Raw genomic sequence first — 18,094 nt, forward strand, 5'->3', positions numbered from 1 at the left:
TGATTTATTATTCATTTTTTCCTGAGTTTCCATTTACTGCTCACTGCAGATGTGGACATTTTGAACATTGTGACTTTGACATGAGATACTAGGTTCACTTTTTGCTTGACAACATATACTGAGTCCCCTCGGTTTTTCATTTATTTGTAGTTTCTGGTGGAGTATTTGATTGCATAAAGTTTAAATGTTGCTAATCTTTAAACATTTTTTATATCCTCCCTAAGTTACAGTCAAACATTTGCTGTCTTACAGATTAATGAGGAGTTCTGAAGGTGCACTACTGTTCCACTTCGGAATCAGAATCACAAATACTTTATTAATCAACATTTATGTCCCAGCTGGACAAGTACACTCCAAAGGTCCTGGAGTTCTTCGGTGTGAAGGGAGGAGCCACTGGTCAGCGCATCAAGAACTTGTTAATGGAACTGATACAGATGGGGTGAAAGTGTTTGAAAGGATTAAATTAACTATATTACTACACTCAATAGTTTGTTTTTCAGCTATCTTGCTTCAGTTCAGCTTTTCCCCCCAAACCAGTTTTAACTAATGTTGTTTAAAGAAATAATAAGTAATATCGACCTACAGAGATAATGGTATTGCAGGTTTGGAGTAAATTTGTCAACAAAATTAAATTATTCATTATTCTTCTGTTAACTCTAGGACCCAAGTGCCTCTGCAGTGAAGAAGAGAGATGTGACTCTGAGATGAGCATATGAGTATATGGGAGAGAGTGGACAGGAGCTCATCTCTGACTACTGTGTAAGTATTGTTTAAAAGCAGATGTATAGGTTTAAATTGGGTTTACTTTTGTGTGAACTTTGTCCAGTGGAGGTGGAGCATACAGCACAGTAAATGGTAAATGGACTTGTACTTGTATAATAGTCTAACTGACCACTCAAAGCGCTACTCACACACACACACACTCATACAGCACGTCTTAAGATACTTAACTACGTGCTTTTCTAAGAATCATTCATACCCCAGTGATACACTGGGAGGCAACGTGGGGTTCAGTGTCTTGCCCCTCGGTTTTTCATTTATTTGTACCCAAGGACCCTTCTGATTGGTGGGTGACTGCTCCTCCTCCTGAGCTACAGTGTGATGCCTCTTTGCTCTAACGAACAAAAAGAAACCCTCACTTGAAACAAGCATCAAAGCCTTTTATTGATATTTTCTCTTTTGAATTTCTGCTGGTTCTATTTTTTTTTTTTTTATATGCAAATTGAAAAGGCACCTTTTTGTTTAAGTCTTATGTACAAGTACAATGTACAAGTTCGAAATAGTCTTAACGAAAGCTGTGATTATCTGAATTAAATCACACAACTTCTATTTATTTTAATTTTTCTTCAACAAATGAGATTGTTTGTCTTAATTACTGTGTTTGTATCTCAAAGGGAATTGCAGAGAACACTGTTCATGAGGACCTTAAAATGAAGAGTATGAGTATCTACGTCTGCCGTGAGCCAGATGCGGTAGGAGTCATCACTGAGGGAATACCAGTCCTTCCTCATCTTGGATATCTGGCTAAAGCATGCTGCTTACTGCTTGGGCTGACATATGCTCTTAATATTGAGAATCCATCCAAACTTTCCAAAACATTTGAGGTGCTTCAAAGACTTTTTGTGGGGCTCGACCCACTGCACCCAAAACCAAGCCCCAGGTTCATGACTCTCAAAAACGAGCTTCAAGCCTAGACAATGACACTGCACTCATGAACAGCTGTTCTCTTGTGTCTGTTCAACAACATTATTATACATTTGACATTGAGTTGAATTTTTCAGGGTGTTGTAATGGTTGATGTTCATAGTCTGGTTTTGTCATCATTTTTTTACTTCACAGTCAAAGTTAAGTTTTTGTAATCCGGCTCAGCCACAACTTGTGTTGTTTTTTTGTGGTTAAATAAATAAAGTTTTACTTGAAATATCTGCATCTGGGTCCTAAACCTCCACCACGCCACAGTGTACCTCTCCCTACCTGACAATACACACTGAATTGCCCTACTGTGAAGCTGCAATTTAAAAACTGTCTGGATAGCTCAGCCACTGTGTGGATATGGCTTGTGAATTGTTACAAAAGTGCCTGTGTTATTAATGTTAACATGGTTTCATGTTATGTATACAGTTTTTTTTAAAAACTGTACTGTGAAGGTGTTCTACTAAGCACCACTTTAAGAGCTGAGATCATGCATTCTTTTACGCATGTAAAAGTTACTGTTTATACTTTCCAGCTCATTTCCACTGTTTAGATATGGTAATGAAGTATGTACTGTTCTCTATATGTTGTACTTTGTACCAAAGCGTTAATATAGATAAACAGCCAGCCAAACTCCTTTTCATGAGCCAGGAAAGTGAGCGTGCTTGCTCCTTTATTCACTTCTCAGACGACAACATTGAATTGGAGTGAAACTAAAAAAGAAAATACAAAAAATAGACTTAATAAACTACTATATCACCAACAGGTAAGTATGAATGACTTTGAGGACAATAATAGAACAAACAACCAGGTGAGTAGCATGTAACTGTATGATGGTATTGCTATCTTATAAGCAGTAACACGTCACACTAATATATTCACACAAACTTAGAAAATGTCCACAATAATCATAAATATCAAACATGTAAAGACTTCATAAAACTCACAGCCATTGCTTTCTGAAGGATACACGTGATGAATTGGCTTGGATTAGATGTGACAACCTTCAGATGAAACCATGCTTGTCTTCTGTTTACAGAGCTTTCTACTTCCTATTTCCTGTTTTTTCTCCACAGTGACAGTGTCAAAATAAAAGCCTAACAATTATTTGTGTATAAAACGGTACAAAACTCATTTTAACAGTCAACTTAGATTCTCTTTAACATAAACACATTCAGGGCAGAACAATGTAATTTGAAATATTGAAAAAACTGTGTAGTGTAATGGGAACTAATTATTTGAAGCAGTTTCCACTTTCCAAAAAAAGGGGGAATTTGTTTAAATGAATAAAAATAATTAGAATGTTACTTATTTTAATGATGTCTAATGTATTTAATATGTTGATGTTTTTGACAGTGGTTTTACTCAATTTCTTGGCTTTTTCTGCAAATGCTACTTTTTTAGCATACATATTTTCATCTACATATTAAGTTATCCTTACTTAAAATACCAGTCAGTTAACTAAACTTTTGTTTCGGAAAATGTTGCCTTATTTTTTAAAAAAGTTAGATCCAAGTAAGTGTTGTTTTACAGTGCGGTGTCCCATACACATTAAATATATATACCAGTTAACCTAACATGCATGTTTTTGGACGGTGGGAGGAAGCCGGAGAACCTGGAGAGAACCCACGCATACACGGAGAGAACAAGCACACTCCACACAGAAAGCCCCCAGCTGGGAGGCTACGGTGCTATCCACCATGAAAAAAAACAAATTCAATATATCTATTTCTGAATTTCATTTGAAAACGGTGGATTTAATAAAGAAACGTTGTCGGCTTTTACCTGAACCTTCATATCCATTACGAATAACCATGCGCATTACATGACGTATTTGATTACAAGCCGAACAATTGGTCGTTGTAGCCACGGGGGCGGATTATGTATTTTATTATTGGATGCACTTTTAAATCTCCTCGTTATGATTGGCCAGAAGTGTCGCTCTGCCATTGGCTGATTTCACGTACTGAGAATTTGAAAGTCGGTGTTTTGCGTTCAGATTTAAAGCAGCTGCTGTGCCGAGACAGAAGACAAAGAGAAGTACATAATTTAATAGGTAAGAGTGGGACTCATCTTTTTATTTGGAACGCTCAATTCGCTTTAATTTGAGAACGATGTTTGTGTTGATTGAATTTAGTTCAGCTGCGCTAATGTTACACTGATTCAGCTCAGGCTGCTACGGTTTCCTACTTCACGCACCGTTGGCACTGAATAGTTTGAATCTTGATGCCATTAAACGGGAGCAACGTAATCGATCCTAAATTAATGTGAATCACTGTCTGGCGCAAAGTTGCTGTGATGCTATCAGGGGAGGACGGTGCACAGCTGCAGTGCTGTTTGGCAGTGGAGCATCTGAACAGCTGTGGCCAGGCCACTCGGAGGCAGGTTGTCCGCAAAACCTCTGTTATTCTCGGCCGTAATGAGTTCCAGGAGATTATCCTCCGAGTGCATGACGGAAAGGTGCAGCAAAGTTACCACTTAAAGGAGTTCAGACTTTTCACCAAGTTCGTCAGAGAGGGAAAGTGCACCGTGAAGCTGCTTCCTGCAAACATCCAGTTGCTCATGTCCAATTGTCCACCTGACCAGCTGAGGCTTTTTCTAAAAACTCTGAGCATCAAACATCAGGCCTGGAAGGGCAGCAAGCCTCGGAGCGACCGAGAGAAGCTAAAAGCCGCTCTGCCCCGCAGTTTCGAAGCCATCAGCCCCTTGCAGCAAAAGGATATTCAGAAGGTCAACGAGATGCGAAGTAAAATGGCCCCTGTTGGGTTGGCTGACTGCACCAATAAGATGCCCGTCTGGGGTACCGGGCACCAGGTCAAACGGTCCAGGAGTGACACCAACTTCAGCCCCGTGAGTCGCATTTTAATTCCTCGTCCACCACGTTCCTCCATGTCTTCAGTGAAGCTGTAATTAGGCTCTTTCTTTATTAATGTCTTATTTTACTTGCTAGTCTCAATTTCTGTTGCTCACTGTCCACGTCGTGGATGCTTTTGAAGAATTTATCATAATTTGTTGATGATTTCAGGTAAAGGCTAACCCTTGTAAGAAACCCATCCTATCGCTCCCATCAAGTAAATTAAATAGAGACCAAGCTGCTGTTCTTGGTGCAGTCTTGAGTGGCAAGAACGTCTTCTTCACCGGAAGTGCAGGTAAAACGTGTTTGAGGATAAGCTATTCCTGACAAATTTCTCTTTATTAGGTGTATGTAATAAATTGATCAAATTCTGTGCCGTTTTGTTAAATTTTCTCTAGGTACAGGAAAGTCTTTCTTGCTAAAGAGGATCATGGGATCTCTCCCACCAAAGAGCACCTTTGCAACAGCCAGCACAGGAGTGGCTGCATGTCACATCGGAGGAACAACATTACACAACTTTGCAGGTCAGTCATCCCATGCGTCTGAGGAAAACTAAAAAATATCTTGTGCTACAGTCTAATTCTGTTGAAAGCACACACACAAAAAAACATCAACAAGAAATATCAAACAAATGATTGGTCAATTTTCAGGTTTTAACTCTGCTCAAATTAAGTGGCTAGAAGCAAAAGTGTTTGCTGTCCAAATAAAAAGAAGCCAAGAGAAATTTCATGGGTCTGTGCTTGTACTTGTTTTCTTGATTTACTTTTTTTTTTATATATATAAAGGTTTTGAATATAAAATAAAAATTACTTAAGGTGTCACACCAACAGTTCAAATTTAGATAATATTGAACTGATTTTAGCTTTACTTATAAAGATGAGTGTAATCCAAAAGTTTTTATTTCTTGCGTGTTTGTATTTTGAAGAAGAAACACACCTGTGGATTAAATTAAAATGTGGCTGGGTATGTCAGCGTATGAATATTTAAAATAATGAAGAATTGGGTGTCGGAGGTTTTCTACATAAATTGAGGTTTTTCATTTTATGCAGAGGCACCATTGAAAAATGATGGAATTTCATGGGGAAAGCTACATTTTCCATAAATATTGTTCACTTTGTTCCTTCTGCCCACGTGTCTCCATTCTCATGCTTTGTTCCAGGTATTGGCTCAGGCTCTGCCCCACTGGAGCAGTGTATTGAGCTCGCTCAGAGGCCTGGCATGCTGCAGCACTGGACCAGCTGTCGACACCTCATCATTGACGAGATATCCATGGTGGAGGCCCAGTTCTTTGACAAACTCGAATCGGTAGCCAGGTGGGGAAATGATTTAAACATCCAGTATGAATCTTATTGATGTATAAATAAACATACTCTTTAACAAAGCAAATAGATTATATTTACTTTGTATAAAGTGATCTACATTGTGGTATTATTACATTTATTATGTAATTTTTTAATTTAGTTGTTGCAGTATATTGTTAACAACACTAAAATACTGGTTTTTGTTTTTTCAAATAAGTGTTCTAACTCTTAACATAAAGACTGGGTAAAGGGAAGGTTTCCTTAATTTCTCTTGGCAAAGTATTTGCATGTACATTGTCCCTCTGTCACTTCTGACAATCTCATTGACATTTCTTTTCTCAAGAAGTTTCTATCTTGAGATGTTCTGTCCAGCTGGAGCACTCCAGGTCTTTCACTGAGTTTTCCCAAAACCATTTTTTTTTTTTTAAATGTATTTTTATTTCAGCTTCTCTAGTTGAAATAGAAAGATTTACAACTACCTGACATCCTAAATGCTATCTAATCCAACTTTATTTAAAGGCACTTCAAGCATATGTGGTCTTGTCATGTTGCATTACCTTTCAGTCATGCAGAAAAGTTTGAAAAAACATCTTTCACTTTTGTGGCTTTTCTTTCCCTTTCTCTCTTTTTTTTTTTTTTTTTAAATACCAGTCTTAATATTGCAGTGTCATTTCATATAAGATTTTATTATGCAGTCTTATTTGCCATCTGTAAAAAAACAAGCAAAAAAACTACTTTCTAAAAAGTTACTTAGAAAGTAGTTAATTGCAATAACTTTTAACAAATGCACAATATTTGTCTGAAAAGTCGTATTAGTTGTATTAAAAAACACTTGACGTCATTCAATCCATGAAATGATGGGATTAATGCAGGATGGATATCATGGTGTCCCTTTGTGGAAAGCATCCATCCATTTTCATCTGCTTATCTGAGGTCGGGATGCAGAGGCAACAGGTCTAGGAAAGAAACCCAGACATCCCTCATCCCAACAACAGTCACCAGCTCCTCCTGGGGGATCCTTAGGTGTTCCCAGGCCAGAAGTGAGATGTATATATAAAATAATCCCTTCAGTGATTCCTGGGTCTGCCCCAGGGCCTCCTCCCAGTAGGATGTGCCCGGAAAACTTCCAATGGGAAGTGAGCAGGAGGCATCCTAACCAGATGCCCGAACCACATCAGCTGAGTCCTTTTGATGTGGAGGAGCACCGGCTCTACTCAGTCATCCAGAGGGAACTCTATCTCTAAAGCCAAATATAGCCACCCTCCGAAGGAAACCCATTTTAGCCACTTGTATCTGCAATCTTGTTCTTTTGGTCACTACCTAGATCTCGTGACCATAGGTGAGGTTTTGGAACAAAGATGGACCAGTAAATTGAAAGGTTCGCCTTTCGACTCAGCTCCCTCTTCGCCACATCAGACCGGAGCAGCGCCCTCATTACCGCTGACGAGGTCCCAATCAGTCTGTCCATCTCTTGCTCCAAACCGGATCGTGACAAGAGGCAGCCTTGGCAGAGTCCAACACACTGTAAACAAGTTTGGCTTGGTGCCAAGAATGTGGACACAGCTCTTGCTTTGATTATACAGGGACTGGATGGCTTATGAAAGTGGTTCCAGTACCCCATACTCCACATGCAACACACCCTAGTCTGTCACTCTGTTCACCCGAGTGTCCAAGACATATGTCCACAGGTCTGATGACACAAGTTGCTCGAGGTCTGGTGAACCCAACAAGTTGTTCATCGACCTTTGGCCTAAGATTTTCTGGTACCAGGTACACTTATGAGCCACCTTATGCTCGAACATGGTGCGTGTAATGGACAATCTATGGCTACACAAATTCAAAAACAAGACCTCACTTGCATTCAGATCAGGGAGGCCGATTCTTCCAATCACGCCTCTCCAGGTCACTCTGTTATTGGCAACATGGGCACTGAAGTCCCCCAGAAGAAAAATGGAATCCCCAGATGACATCCCCTCTAGCCACCTAGAGACTCCAAGAAATCCAGGTAATTTAAACTGCTGTTTGGTGCATACCAACAGACCACAGTGAGCACCTTCCCTACTTTGATTTAAAGCCGCAGTGAGGTGACCCTCTCGCTCACCTGGGGGTCGGGGGAGTTTGTATCTGCACACCCGCCAAATGCCTCTCTTCATGGACAGCTCCAGATTTGTTTGGTTCTAGAGCCAACACTGTGTGTAGAGGTGTGAGCCCAATTATATCTAGTTGGTATCGCTTCACCTCACACCAGCTCAGGCTTATTCCCCACTATCGAAGTGACGTTCCGCATCCGTTGAGCCACTTTGCAATGCCAAGTGAAGGTGGCTTCCTGTGGTGGTTTTTTTTTTTTTTCTCTTCGGGCTAAGCCTGACTGAGCCTCAGGAGCCAAGGCTAGAACCAGGCTATCTCCAGGTGAGGTAACTGTTTTTTCCTCTGGTGTCACTCCATCAAGGTCTTTAAATTGCTCTTAGTCTGACCCCTCCCCTTAAACCAATTTGCCATTGGAGACCCTACCAGGGGCTAACGCTCCCGACATCATAGCTCTCAAGATCGAGTCAGACGATTCTACGGAGAAGAAAGCAAGATGTCCCAGTTATTTAATCTCTGCGGTATGACTCTTAACTATTCTAACTTTTTCAAACCTCGTGAATCAAGACACTAACGACCTGTCCAACTGGGATAGGCTCCAGCCCTCCAGCGACCCTGAATTAGATTAAGTGGGTATGGAAAATGGATGGATGGATAAATGGGTGAATAAAGGGTGAAAATCTGCATTTGATTTGCAGCTTGATTACTTCATATCCATATCACAACAGCAATAAAATGAAGATTTTGACTGCTTAAGGACCTGACTGTAATTGTTTGTGACGGCAACATGGAAATGACAAAACCTCACTCACTTGTAGGTCGGTGAAGAGGTCTAATCAGCCATTTGGAGGCATACAGCTAATCGTATGTGGCGACTTCCTTCAACTGCCTCCAGTTTCAAAGGGAAAGGAAAAAGCCAGCTTCTGTTTTCAGGTCAGCCCATATGTTTGTCTTTGAATTTAGAGAAACAATACATTCTGATTTTTCTGTGTAATTGGAAGTAAATCTGGATGTAAAAAGCTGGTTTATCAGTACAGTCAATGCACTGCTTTTTGCTGGTACAATAATGCATAAGTTGCGAGGCTGGTCTGGTACTTGTAAGTCATTACAACAGTGTACATTTATTCATAATGGATATTCTGTTTGAGTCAGCACCTGTCCTATCCTACAGTCTCTGCTTTGCATTCTTGAAGAGCTTTAATGAAATACTTTTTCAACTCTTTGAACTTTCAGGCCAGGAGTTGGCGAAAAGTCATTCAGGTAAACCTGGAGTTAACAGAAGTACGGAGGCAAACGGATCAGACTTTCATCTCCCTCCTGCAGGCAGTGAGGGTGGGGAGGTAAAGTATCTGTTTTTTTTCCCCCAAGCTATGTCATCACCGCAGTTTATTTCTGTACAGCCAAATTGATCAGTGCACTTTGTTTAGTTTTTTTTAACTTTTGTTGCAGAATATGACTCTGCATCATTCAGTATTACCCAAATATTATTACAGCCTTCACTCTAAAAAAACTATTTTCTAAGGAACATATTTTGTGTCCATTAACGCCATTCAGGGTGACGGAGGAAGTCACAGCTAAGCTGATGAAAAGTGCCTATCATCAAATTGAGAAGGACGATATTCTAGCCACCAGGTTGTGCACACACAAGGATGACGTGGAGCTCACAAATAAGAACAAACTCCAGCAGCTGCCAGGTGTGTATGTGACATTTGATAATAAGACTTCCTTTTTTCCCCCTTAACTTCAAACTGGTGTGAATAGTTTAGTCTGGATCCTGATTATATTGTTATCAGTGACCCAATTTAAAACTGCTTAATTTCCAAAAGCTGTTTAAATAATTACTAGTAGACTACTTGTTCTGAGTAATGTTATTTTCTGTTCTGGTGTACCTTTTTATTTTTGTAAGACCCAACTACTTCAGCAAACTGTTTGATTCCCTCAAGCAGGGTCGATATGTTCAGACTGGTTTTCCTGTTTTGGTTTGTAGTTAAATGCTCTGGTAACTTTTTTTTCTTTTCTTTTTTACATTTATAATTGTCTGTGTTCCATGAAATATTGTTTGTGTAACTGCCCACTACATTATTATTGTTAGAAGCTGTATGTGTAAATGAATAATTTCTGTGTCCCTCAGGGTCGGTGCGTGTGTTCGAGGCCCTCGACAGTGACCCAGACCTGGTGAAGACTATAGACGCTCACAGCCCCGTTAACAGACTGATCCAGCTCAAAGTGGGAGCACAGGTAGCTGTTTGTACACACATGTGGTGTCCTTTTGGGTTGTTTGTTCTTTAACTCCTTCTACCTTGCAGTAAAATATTTTTGTTGTGATCAGTTTAAGTGAAGGCTTGCTTCAAAATATTTCTTCTTTGAAGGTCATGCTGACAAAAAACCTGGATGTTGCTCGAGGTCTGGTGAATGGAGCTCGAGGAGTTGTGGTGGCTTTTCAGTCTGAAAAATGTGGTCCGTATGTTTTTATTGGGATATTCCAGCAATATCTGCTCAGGGAAAAACGATGAATTTAATATTTTCTCTTCATAGACCATATTAAAAGAAATGTTTGACATTATAAGAAACACATTTAGGGACCCAGGAGTTTTGTAGATGCTTCCGTGCATCAGTATATTTTCTTCATTTTACTACTTCTGTCTTTCCTTATTCTATTCTTAAATCTGTTGTCAAATCTTTTTTTTTCTTAAAAAAAAAAAAGTTTGAATGATTGTAGAAATCACTTGACAATGTAAATTGTCTGTATATTCATGTCAATTTTATATCCTAAACATGCCACAAATAGCTGATGTGCCTCCATGCTCTCTTTCTGTTTTTATATATATATATATATATATATGTCTTTTGACATACCTTTCAATATATTATATATTAATATAATATATATATTATATAATATATAATAACCTCTTAACTGGCTCATAACTCCATATCCTCAGGACTTCCACGTGTGCGCTTTCTGTGCGGCGTCACAGAGGTCATGAAGCCAGAGCGTTGGGTGTTCAAGTCTGGTAGTGGGATCCACTTAAGTCGACAGCAGCTGCCACTCAAACTTGCCTGGGCTATCTCCATTCACAAGAGCCAGGTCAGTACAGTAAGGCCCATCCATCAGTACGTTAGCCACAAATCGCATTCGGATACACGATCTTACCAAAGATGACTTTACTTTCTTTGTAGGAAGCATTGATTAGCGTTTCCAAGGAGCAGAAATATGAAGTGAATTATTATTGCTTGTTATCTGTAGCCCCATTGTTGGCAAAATGGCTACAAGTTGGACACCAACTGAGTCTGACTTGGAACTCAGTCAGTCAACATCCTGTTTGGCTTCCACAGGAGAGGGGACATGCACGCTTAGAAGTGCAGACAGTGCTTGGATAAAACGATAGTTTCATCTTAGAAATACTTCTTTGGACCTCATGTATGTTGAACTAGTCTACCTTCAAATGAGTTATGCCCTCTAGTGGATTAAAATGGATTGATAAAATTGGAATTGTTGGGATTCTATTAGAATTGAGTCCAAGCTTCCATGGTATGTGTGGTTCCCCTGTCTCTGCTCTTCATTTCCTGTTATTGATCTTCTGTGTACAAATAAAAGCAAACATGGAATGGGGCAAAACAGTTCCTGCTAACGGTTTTCAAATCTTACAACTGGCAAAGTGACTCAGGTTAGCTTAGGTGAGACTAGGAGCAACAATGTTGAACAGGAAATGTCCTTCAATTATCTCACCAGCAGCTTCCCCTCTGCTGCCACAGCTTCTGTAACTGGCCAGAGAAGGAAAAGGGGCCCTTTGGTTAATTGGTCACCAGTTCATCACAGGGCTAACATGGAGACTAGCAACCTAAATGGTTACATACTTTGTCACTTTAGAGCCCTTATTAAACTGACATGCTTGTCTTTTGAACAGGAAAACATAACCCACGCTGGCTCAGGGAGAACGTGTAGCATCAATACATGTGGACACAATTTATAACTCACCAGTTCAACCACTTTGCCATTTCATATCAAAGAAAAGAGGAAAGGAGTGACAAAAGAGCTATAACACCTGAGAATACCAGTGTGTAGGTGATGCCTTGGTGATTTAGAATCCTGCAGTTAGTCCCATGCCAGGGCATTCTCTGAAATCTTGCACACTAGGCAAACATTTTATTTCCGCGGGGAAGAACATTACATTGCAAACACAATTATTTTTTTCCCTCCTCGTTATCAAGTGATCAGGTATTTGTATATAAATAGTTTAAGAAACTGACCTAAAACCAGTGATTGTTCTTACTGGAATATCCATTCTTCCACCATACATGCTGAATTGTTTGGACTATAGCGTGAAACGATTAAATTCAGCTTTGTTTACATAGTGCCAAATCACAACAAATGCCATTGGTTGTAAAATAGTTTTTGTATTTTATTTTATTCATTTACTTTTTTTTTTTTTTTCCAAGGGAATGACACTGGACTGTGTTGAGATCTCTCTGGCACGTGTGTTCGAGAGCGGCCAGGCTTACGTGGCCCTGTCTCGGGCAAAGAGCCTGGAGAGTCTGAGAGTCATGGACTTTGACCCCCGTGTGGTCAGAGCAGACCCGGATGTTCTCCTCTTCTACAAGAAACTGAGAAAAGAGAGGCTGCTCATGCAGGTAAGTGCAGATTTTTTCTTTTCCTGTATTACTATAACTGACTCATCCTTCCATTCTTTGGATTGTTATGTAATCTGGTGTAGGATAGATGCTTTCATGAGTTCTAACAAGATATTGTAGATGAAACTCAATTTTGTGTGTGTGAAAGGCTGAACTGGGAGTGGTCCACAGAGCCTTTAGAAGTTGACGTTCTCATAAAAGTTCAGTCTTGTGAATTGGTGTCTTCTGTTTCCATTGTTTGCAGGTCTCCATGGCGGATTTTGTCAACAAGGACTGAAAGGAAAATGCACAATGATGCCTTTGCACTGTGTGTGCGTGCTGTGTGTGTGTGTGCAGTGTGTGTGTGTGTGCGTGCACTGTGTGTGTGCGTGCACTGTGTGTGTGTGTGCACGAGTTATGCCTTCATTTGGGTGGGACTGTCTCCATAAGAATGCAACCACAGAAACTTTTATGCCATACTTTAAGTCACATTGTTCATTCTTTTGTTTTTTTAGGAGCTTATTTTTTATGCCTTGATGTTTTTATTTATTATGAAATTCAAATAAAGTGTTAGAAAACCGATAAATATTTTGTCATCACTTATGGTAGCCAGCAAATGAAGCAAGAACCTGGTGTACTCATGGTATTGAGTATTTACATGATTGAGTAGAGATGGTCCTCTGTTATTTAAGAACATTCTTTTGTAGTGCAGGTGGCTTTTGTGATTTAACAAGTTAAATTGAGATGTGTATCGGCTAACTTGTCTTAATAGCCGGTCTTGTTAGAAATGTCCCCAAAGTCTGCTACAGTACGTCCCTCGCAGGATGGAAGCACCCTCCCATTTAATCACAAATTCTCATATGGTTACTGGTTTACTTCCCATACATGTGACTAACTGAGATGGATTCAATGGGACTTGGTGGAAAAATGAGGTACAAGTAACACAAACATACCTTTCAATAGTATTTAAATGCAGAGTTATTTTGGTTTGTTTAGTCTAGTATTAAAACACATTCAGGAGCTGTGGATAAATGAACACCATCTTCTGATAGAATCATAAAGACAAAAGTGCATGAAGGATTTTAAGTTCGAGGAACTTTTGTAATGACGCATTAAAATGTCTGTAAGGTAACAGGGAGCTACATCCTTGCTCTGTCACAGTAAAACCAAACAAAGTGTCTCTTAACTTGAAACCGTGTACAGTTTGTTACCATTTGAGCTGCCATCCATGTCTCATGCAGGAAGAAATATTTCAGCGTCTTTAAAAGGCTGACATTAACTTGTACGAAGTACAGTTCAAAGGATACTGGTAGCTACAGAACGCCGTTGCTTAGCTGTGCAGGTCAATGCCACGATGTTCGTTTAAACTGTCAACGCATCATCAGGAGAAGTGGCTCTCATCATATATCTAAAGCAACACTACAGAAGTCTGTGAACATTAACATTATGTTCTTTTAACTCGCTTTGAAGTACACTGACCACATGCTAATGATCGGGCATGAAACTGCCCTGGAGCACCGGGGGCTGCCTTACTCTTCACAACACTGATTTGCAACCCTTCACCACACCATTTTGTTTCAGTGTTCTTTTTATTTAATTTTTATTTTATTGTGGTTTTTTGATGGTCTCATGTTGCCTCTTCAACATGACAACACATTTATATCTCTGCCTGAGCAGGGCTCAAACTGAGATTTGTTTTATGACTGGTGTTACATCCCACAACTGTAGGGGGAGCCAAAGAGCAGAACAATTGCAAAAATATTGTTACTTCAACATTTCACTAGAAGCTATTCACTTCAGTCAGTTCTTTAGTCTAATTTTAGTTGTACTGGGTCACAGTTTGGAAGAGGGAGAGGAAAAACATTGTAGGTTAATCAACATGGAATGAAAGCCACATTTTGGCTCGATCACAGAATAATTCATGTCAGAGACGCCTTAAACACCAAGAGCCTTGTCATTTTGTGACCAGTGTCCTGCACCTCAGATATTGATATTGATCTCGAATTCACATGCACCATGTGTAAAGTTTGTTAAAATGCAAAGGCCCCCTTACAGAGGTTCTGTAAGCGCTCTCAATATGTCAGATCCTGGCTAAGAGACTTCCTGTCAGATGTGCTTGATGGCATTTTGAAGGACAATTGAAGTTGGCAAATGATGTCCCTCTTTGCTTTCCACATTTTCACGTTTTAATGTGAAAAATCATCATCAGAGGACTTTTTTGATTTATTGAAGGTTAAATCTGCTGAATCTGTTGGTAAGGCAAAAAGAATGTGTGACCATAAGAAGTATTTTAGCAATAACCGTGGTGGTGACCTCTTTTCCATTGAGACTCCCACATGTGAACTTTCTATGTGGCGTCACAGAGCTACTGACAAGCTCTGGTGGTGGGATCCACCTGAATTGACAATAGCTGCCAATCAAACTGGCCTGGGCTATTTCCATTTATAAGAACCTGAAGAGTACAGTCAGACCAATCAGTATGTTGGCCACAAATTGTACTAAAATACTCATCAAAGACGACTACTTTCTTTGTAGAAAATGTTGATTTTTGTGTTTCCATTGAGCACCAGTGTTTTGAGTGGGTTTGTCTTGAATATTTTTTTTAATGCACATTATTTGTTGTCCTGCTGGCAGCAAATTAGCTGCAAGTTTTTTCAGTATCTGAGTCTGCCTTTAATCTAAGTCAGTCAACATCTTCCATGTTTGGCTTCAACAAGAGAGGGGAGATGCACTCTTAGAAGTGCTCAGGTAAAACTTAGATGTTAGGTTAACATCTTAGAAATACACATCTTAACCTGAAGCACGTTTAACTAGTCTCCCTTCAAATGATTTATTTCCAGTTTCAGGTGGATACCACTTGTTCTTTGTTAGTATTTTTCACGCTGCACAGTGTAATCTTCAATATCTTCAATCAAACTTGAGGTTTAAACTGGTGTTGCCCTAGTCTGTGCCTTTAAAACCTAAACTAAAAAATTGTTGCTGTTGTTTGAGAGCACATGTATGATTTGACTCATCTTGCCCTCTAGTGGATTCTAATGGATTGCCTCCCCATGATGTGTGTGTTTCCCCTTTCTCTCCTCTTCATTTCCTTTTGCTGCTCTTCTGTGTGCAAACAAAGGTAAAATGGAATTGGACAACACAGTTCCTGACAGTTTCACTCAGGTCAAGTGAGACTAGGAGCAACAATTCCGTTAAAAAGGAAATTGAAATGGAGCCCTGGTCAAACGCCAACAACTCTATGACCGATTGTGAGACCTACCTTTGATTGTCATCATCAGTTCCTCACATGTCTTACCAGCAGTTTCCGCTCTGCTGCCATAACAGCTTCTATATCCTGATCACAGACTCTGTAATTGGCTGGAGAAGAAAAGGGGGCCCTATGATTAACTGGGTTCACTGGTCACAACCACTGTTGTGAATGTCCTCCTTATCTACAAGAAAATAATAATTATCATTATTATTATTATTTGTCCAATTCCTCACCATATTTACTTAATATGGTTTGGTTTCAAGCAAGGCCGTAACTACCATAGAGGATACCGAGGTCCTCGGTATTTTTAAGAAATGTTTTACTTAAATTATGGTGATTTTATATTTGAAGAGCCGAGAGTAGCTGTTTAATAAAACAGTGGCTCAGTTTGGGCATACGTGCTGCGCGTCATCAACAACGTGCACTGTCGCTATGGTAACCACCACACACAAGTTGGACGTTGATGTTGTTACAGTTAGTGAGTCAGTCACACCAGTCACTGGAGGAGGAAGAGAAAAATGTAGGTGGAGAGCAGTTTAAGTGGTAGTTTTATTTGTTATTGCAGCCCAGCGTACTACTCAGATAGAAGGAAACCTGAATCAAAGTTTAATCTTGGTTAACTCCGTCAGTACCGGTTGTCAATCAATTTCCACCGGTTGAGTCAACATTCATTTTGCGACTGAAATGTCAGCGACGTCTTCGACTGAAAATGAAACGTCTATCTTCAAGAAGCTCCTGAAAACCCAGCTCTTCAGAGAGCATCTCCTATCCCAGCACTTACCTTGTACTTCCCTCCCCCCTCTATCTCTGCACTTTATCTTTCTGCACTTCCTTCTATGCCTGCACCCTATCTCTACTCTGTCCCCTCTGACAGAGTCGGACTCCTGGGTTCCTTCTATGGAGCTTATTGTTAGCTTTTTATACAGCTGTTATATCTTCATTTGTAAGTCACTTTGGATAAAAGCGTCTGCTGAATACAGAAACGTTATGTAGAACAAATTCTGAATAGTGCACGGCAATGATTGGTTTTTTGCTCTACATGATTGAGGCTGTTTTAATTTTCAGCTAAATTGTTTTCTGAAAGTGGTTATGTTGGGACTGTTTCTTTTAGACTGTAACTACAGACACTTTTAGGTCACACTGCCACCATCTGTTCATTGCTGTAACTTTTATTTTTGAGCTTTTTTTTCTGTTCTATTTTTATTTTTGATTTAATGACTTTTTGCATTCCTTCCAATAAAGTATTAGCCAACCTGTAAAAGTTCAATATTTTGGCATAATTTATAGAAGTGTTGGGTGTGTGGATGACTGTGGAGATGGAGTAAGAACATCCATTTACAAAGATAAGCCATAACATTATGACCACTGACAGGTAAAGTGAGCAACATTTCTCATCTCATTTCTTCATTTTGATCCAGTGCAATGTTCTGCTGGGAAAACCTGCATCCTGAGACTCAAATGGATTTCCCTTTGACATCTACCTAAACATTTCTGCAGACCAATCACCCCCCACAGCCATACAGTGTGGCAACACCACTTCCGTAACGAGCCGCCCTGACTCTTGCAAAAACAGCTTCAGAATGGCTAAAAAGCCTGATGTGTTCCCCGGACCTCTGAACTCTCCAGATACAATCTGATAGCATCAGAAGGGAAGCAAGCCCAGTACACAAAGACCCTCCCCACAACCTAAAGGATCCTCTGCTAAGGTTGTCGTACAAGACACTCCAGGACAAATTCAGATGTTGTTTGACGCCTTGACTGGTCAGAGCTGTTTGGACAGGATGAGATTAGGTAGATGGTCATAATGTTAAGGCTGATTGGTGTGTAGTGCAGGTAAATGGACTTGTACAGCGCTTTTCTAGTTGAACCGACTACTCAAAGCGCTCCTAACACTACATGCCAACTTCACCCACTCACACATACAGCACGTCTTAAGATACACAGAACTACGTGCTTTCTAACCATCCACACATTCATACCTTGATGGATACATCAGGAGGCCACGTGGGGTTCAGTGTCTTGCCCAAGGACGCTTCGACATGTAGCCGGGGAAGCCAGAGTCAAACCACCGACCTTCCGATTGGTGGGCGACTGCTCTTCCTGAGCTACAGCCGCCCCAGGTGCCTTCTATATTCTACAAATATAGGGAAACTGAAACATAAATAGGCAAACTTGCATTCAAAGCACGTGTTTTTGTTAGTAATTGTTCCCAAAGTCTGCTGCTGCACCTCCCCAATAGGATGAAGATTTATTCACAAATTCTCACATTATGATTACTAGTTTAAATACAAGAAAGGTAAC

At 40.0% G+C, this 18,094-nt stretch overlaps 1 protein-coding gene across 1 annotated transcript; it reads left to right on the forward strand.

The window, feature by feature from the left end:
- The first annotated feature begins 3,751 nt into the window (after positions 1-3,751).
- Positions 3,752-12,841, forward strand: pif1 (PIF1 5'-to-3' DNA helicase homolog (S. cerevisiae)). The gene is made up of 12 exons (XM_072363599.1): positions 3,752-4,542; positions 4,718-4,841; positions 4,945-5,070; positions 5,706-5,859; positions 8,751-8,865; positions 9,166-9,272; positions 9,487-9,626; positions 10,064-10,170; positions 10,302-10,389; positions 10,875-11,020; positions 12,373-12,564; positions 12,809-12,841. The coding sequence occupies exons 1-12, from the start codon at positions 3,991-3,993 to the stop codon at positions 12,839-12,841; spliced, it is 1,884 nt and encodes a 627-aa protein (XP_072219700.1). The 5' UTR covers positions 3,752-3,990.
- The last annotated feature ends 5,253 nt before the right edge of the window (positions 12,842-18,094 follow it).

The sequence above is a fragment of the Leuresthes tenuis genome, unplaced genomic scaffold (genome assembly GCF_036924035.1).
Source record: "Leuresthes tenuis unplaced genomic scaffold, fLeuTen1.0.hap1 SCAF_14, whole genome shotgun sequence".
Classification (NCBI taxonomy): Eukaryota; Metazoa; Chordata; class Actinopteri; order Atheriniformes; family Atherinopsidae; genus Leuresthes; species Leuresthes tenuis.

Excerpts from the sequence above, each read along its gene's own strand:
- pif1 (XM_072363599.1), top strand. The coding sequence starts at position 3,991 with ATGCTATCAGGGGAGGACGGTGCACAGCTGCAGTGCTGTTTGGCAGTG. Across the intron at positions 8,866-9,165 it reads AAGCCAGCTTCTGTTTTCAG|GCCAGGAGTTGGCGAAAAGT; the intron begins GTCAGCCCATAT and ends TTGAACTTTCAG. Across the intron at positions 9,273-9,486 it reads CAGGCAGTGAGGGTGGGGAG|GGTGACGGAGGAAGTCACAG; the intron begins GTAAAGTATCTG and ends AACGCCATTCAG.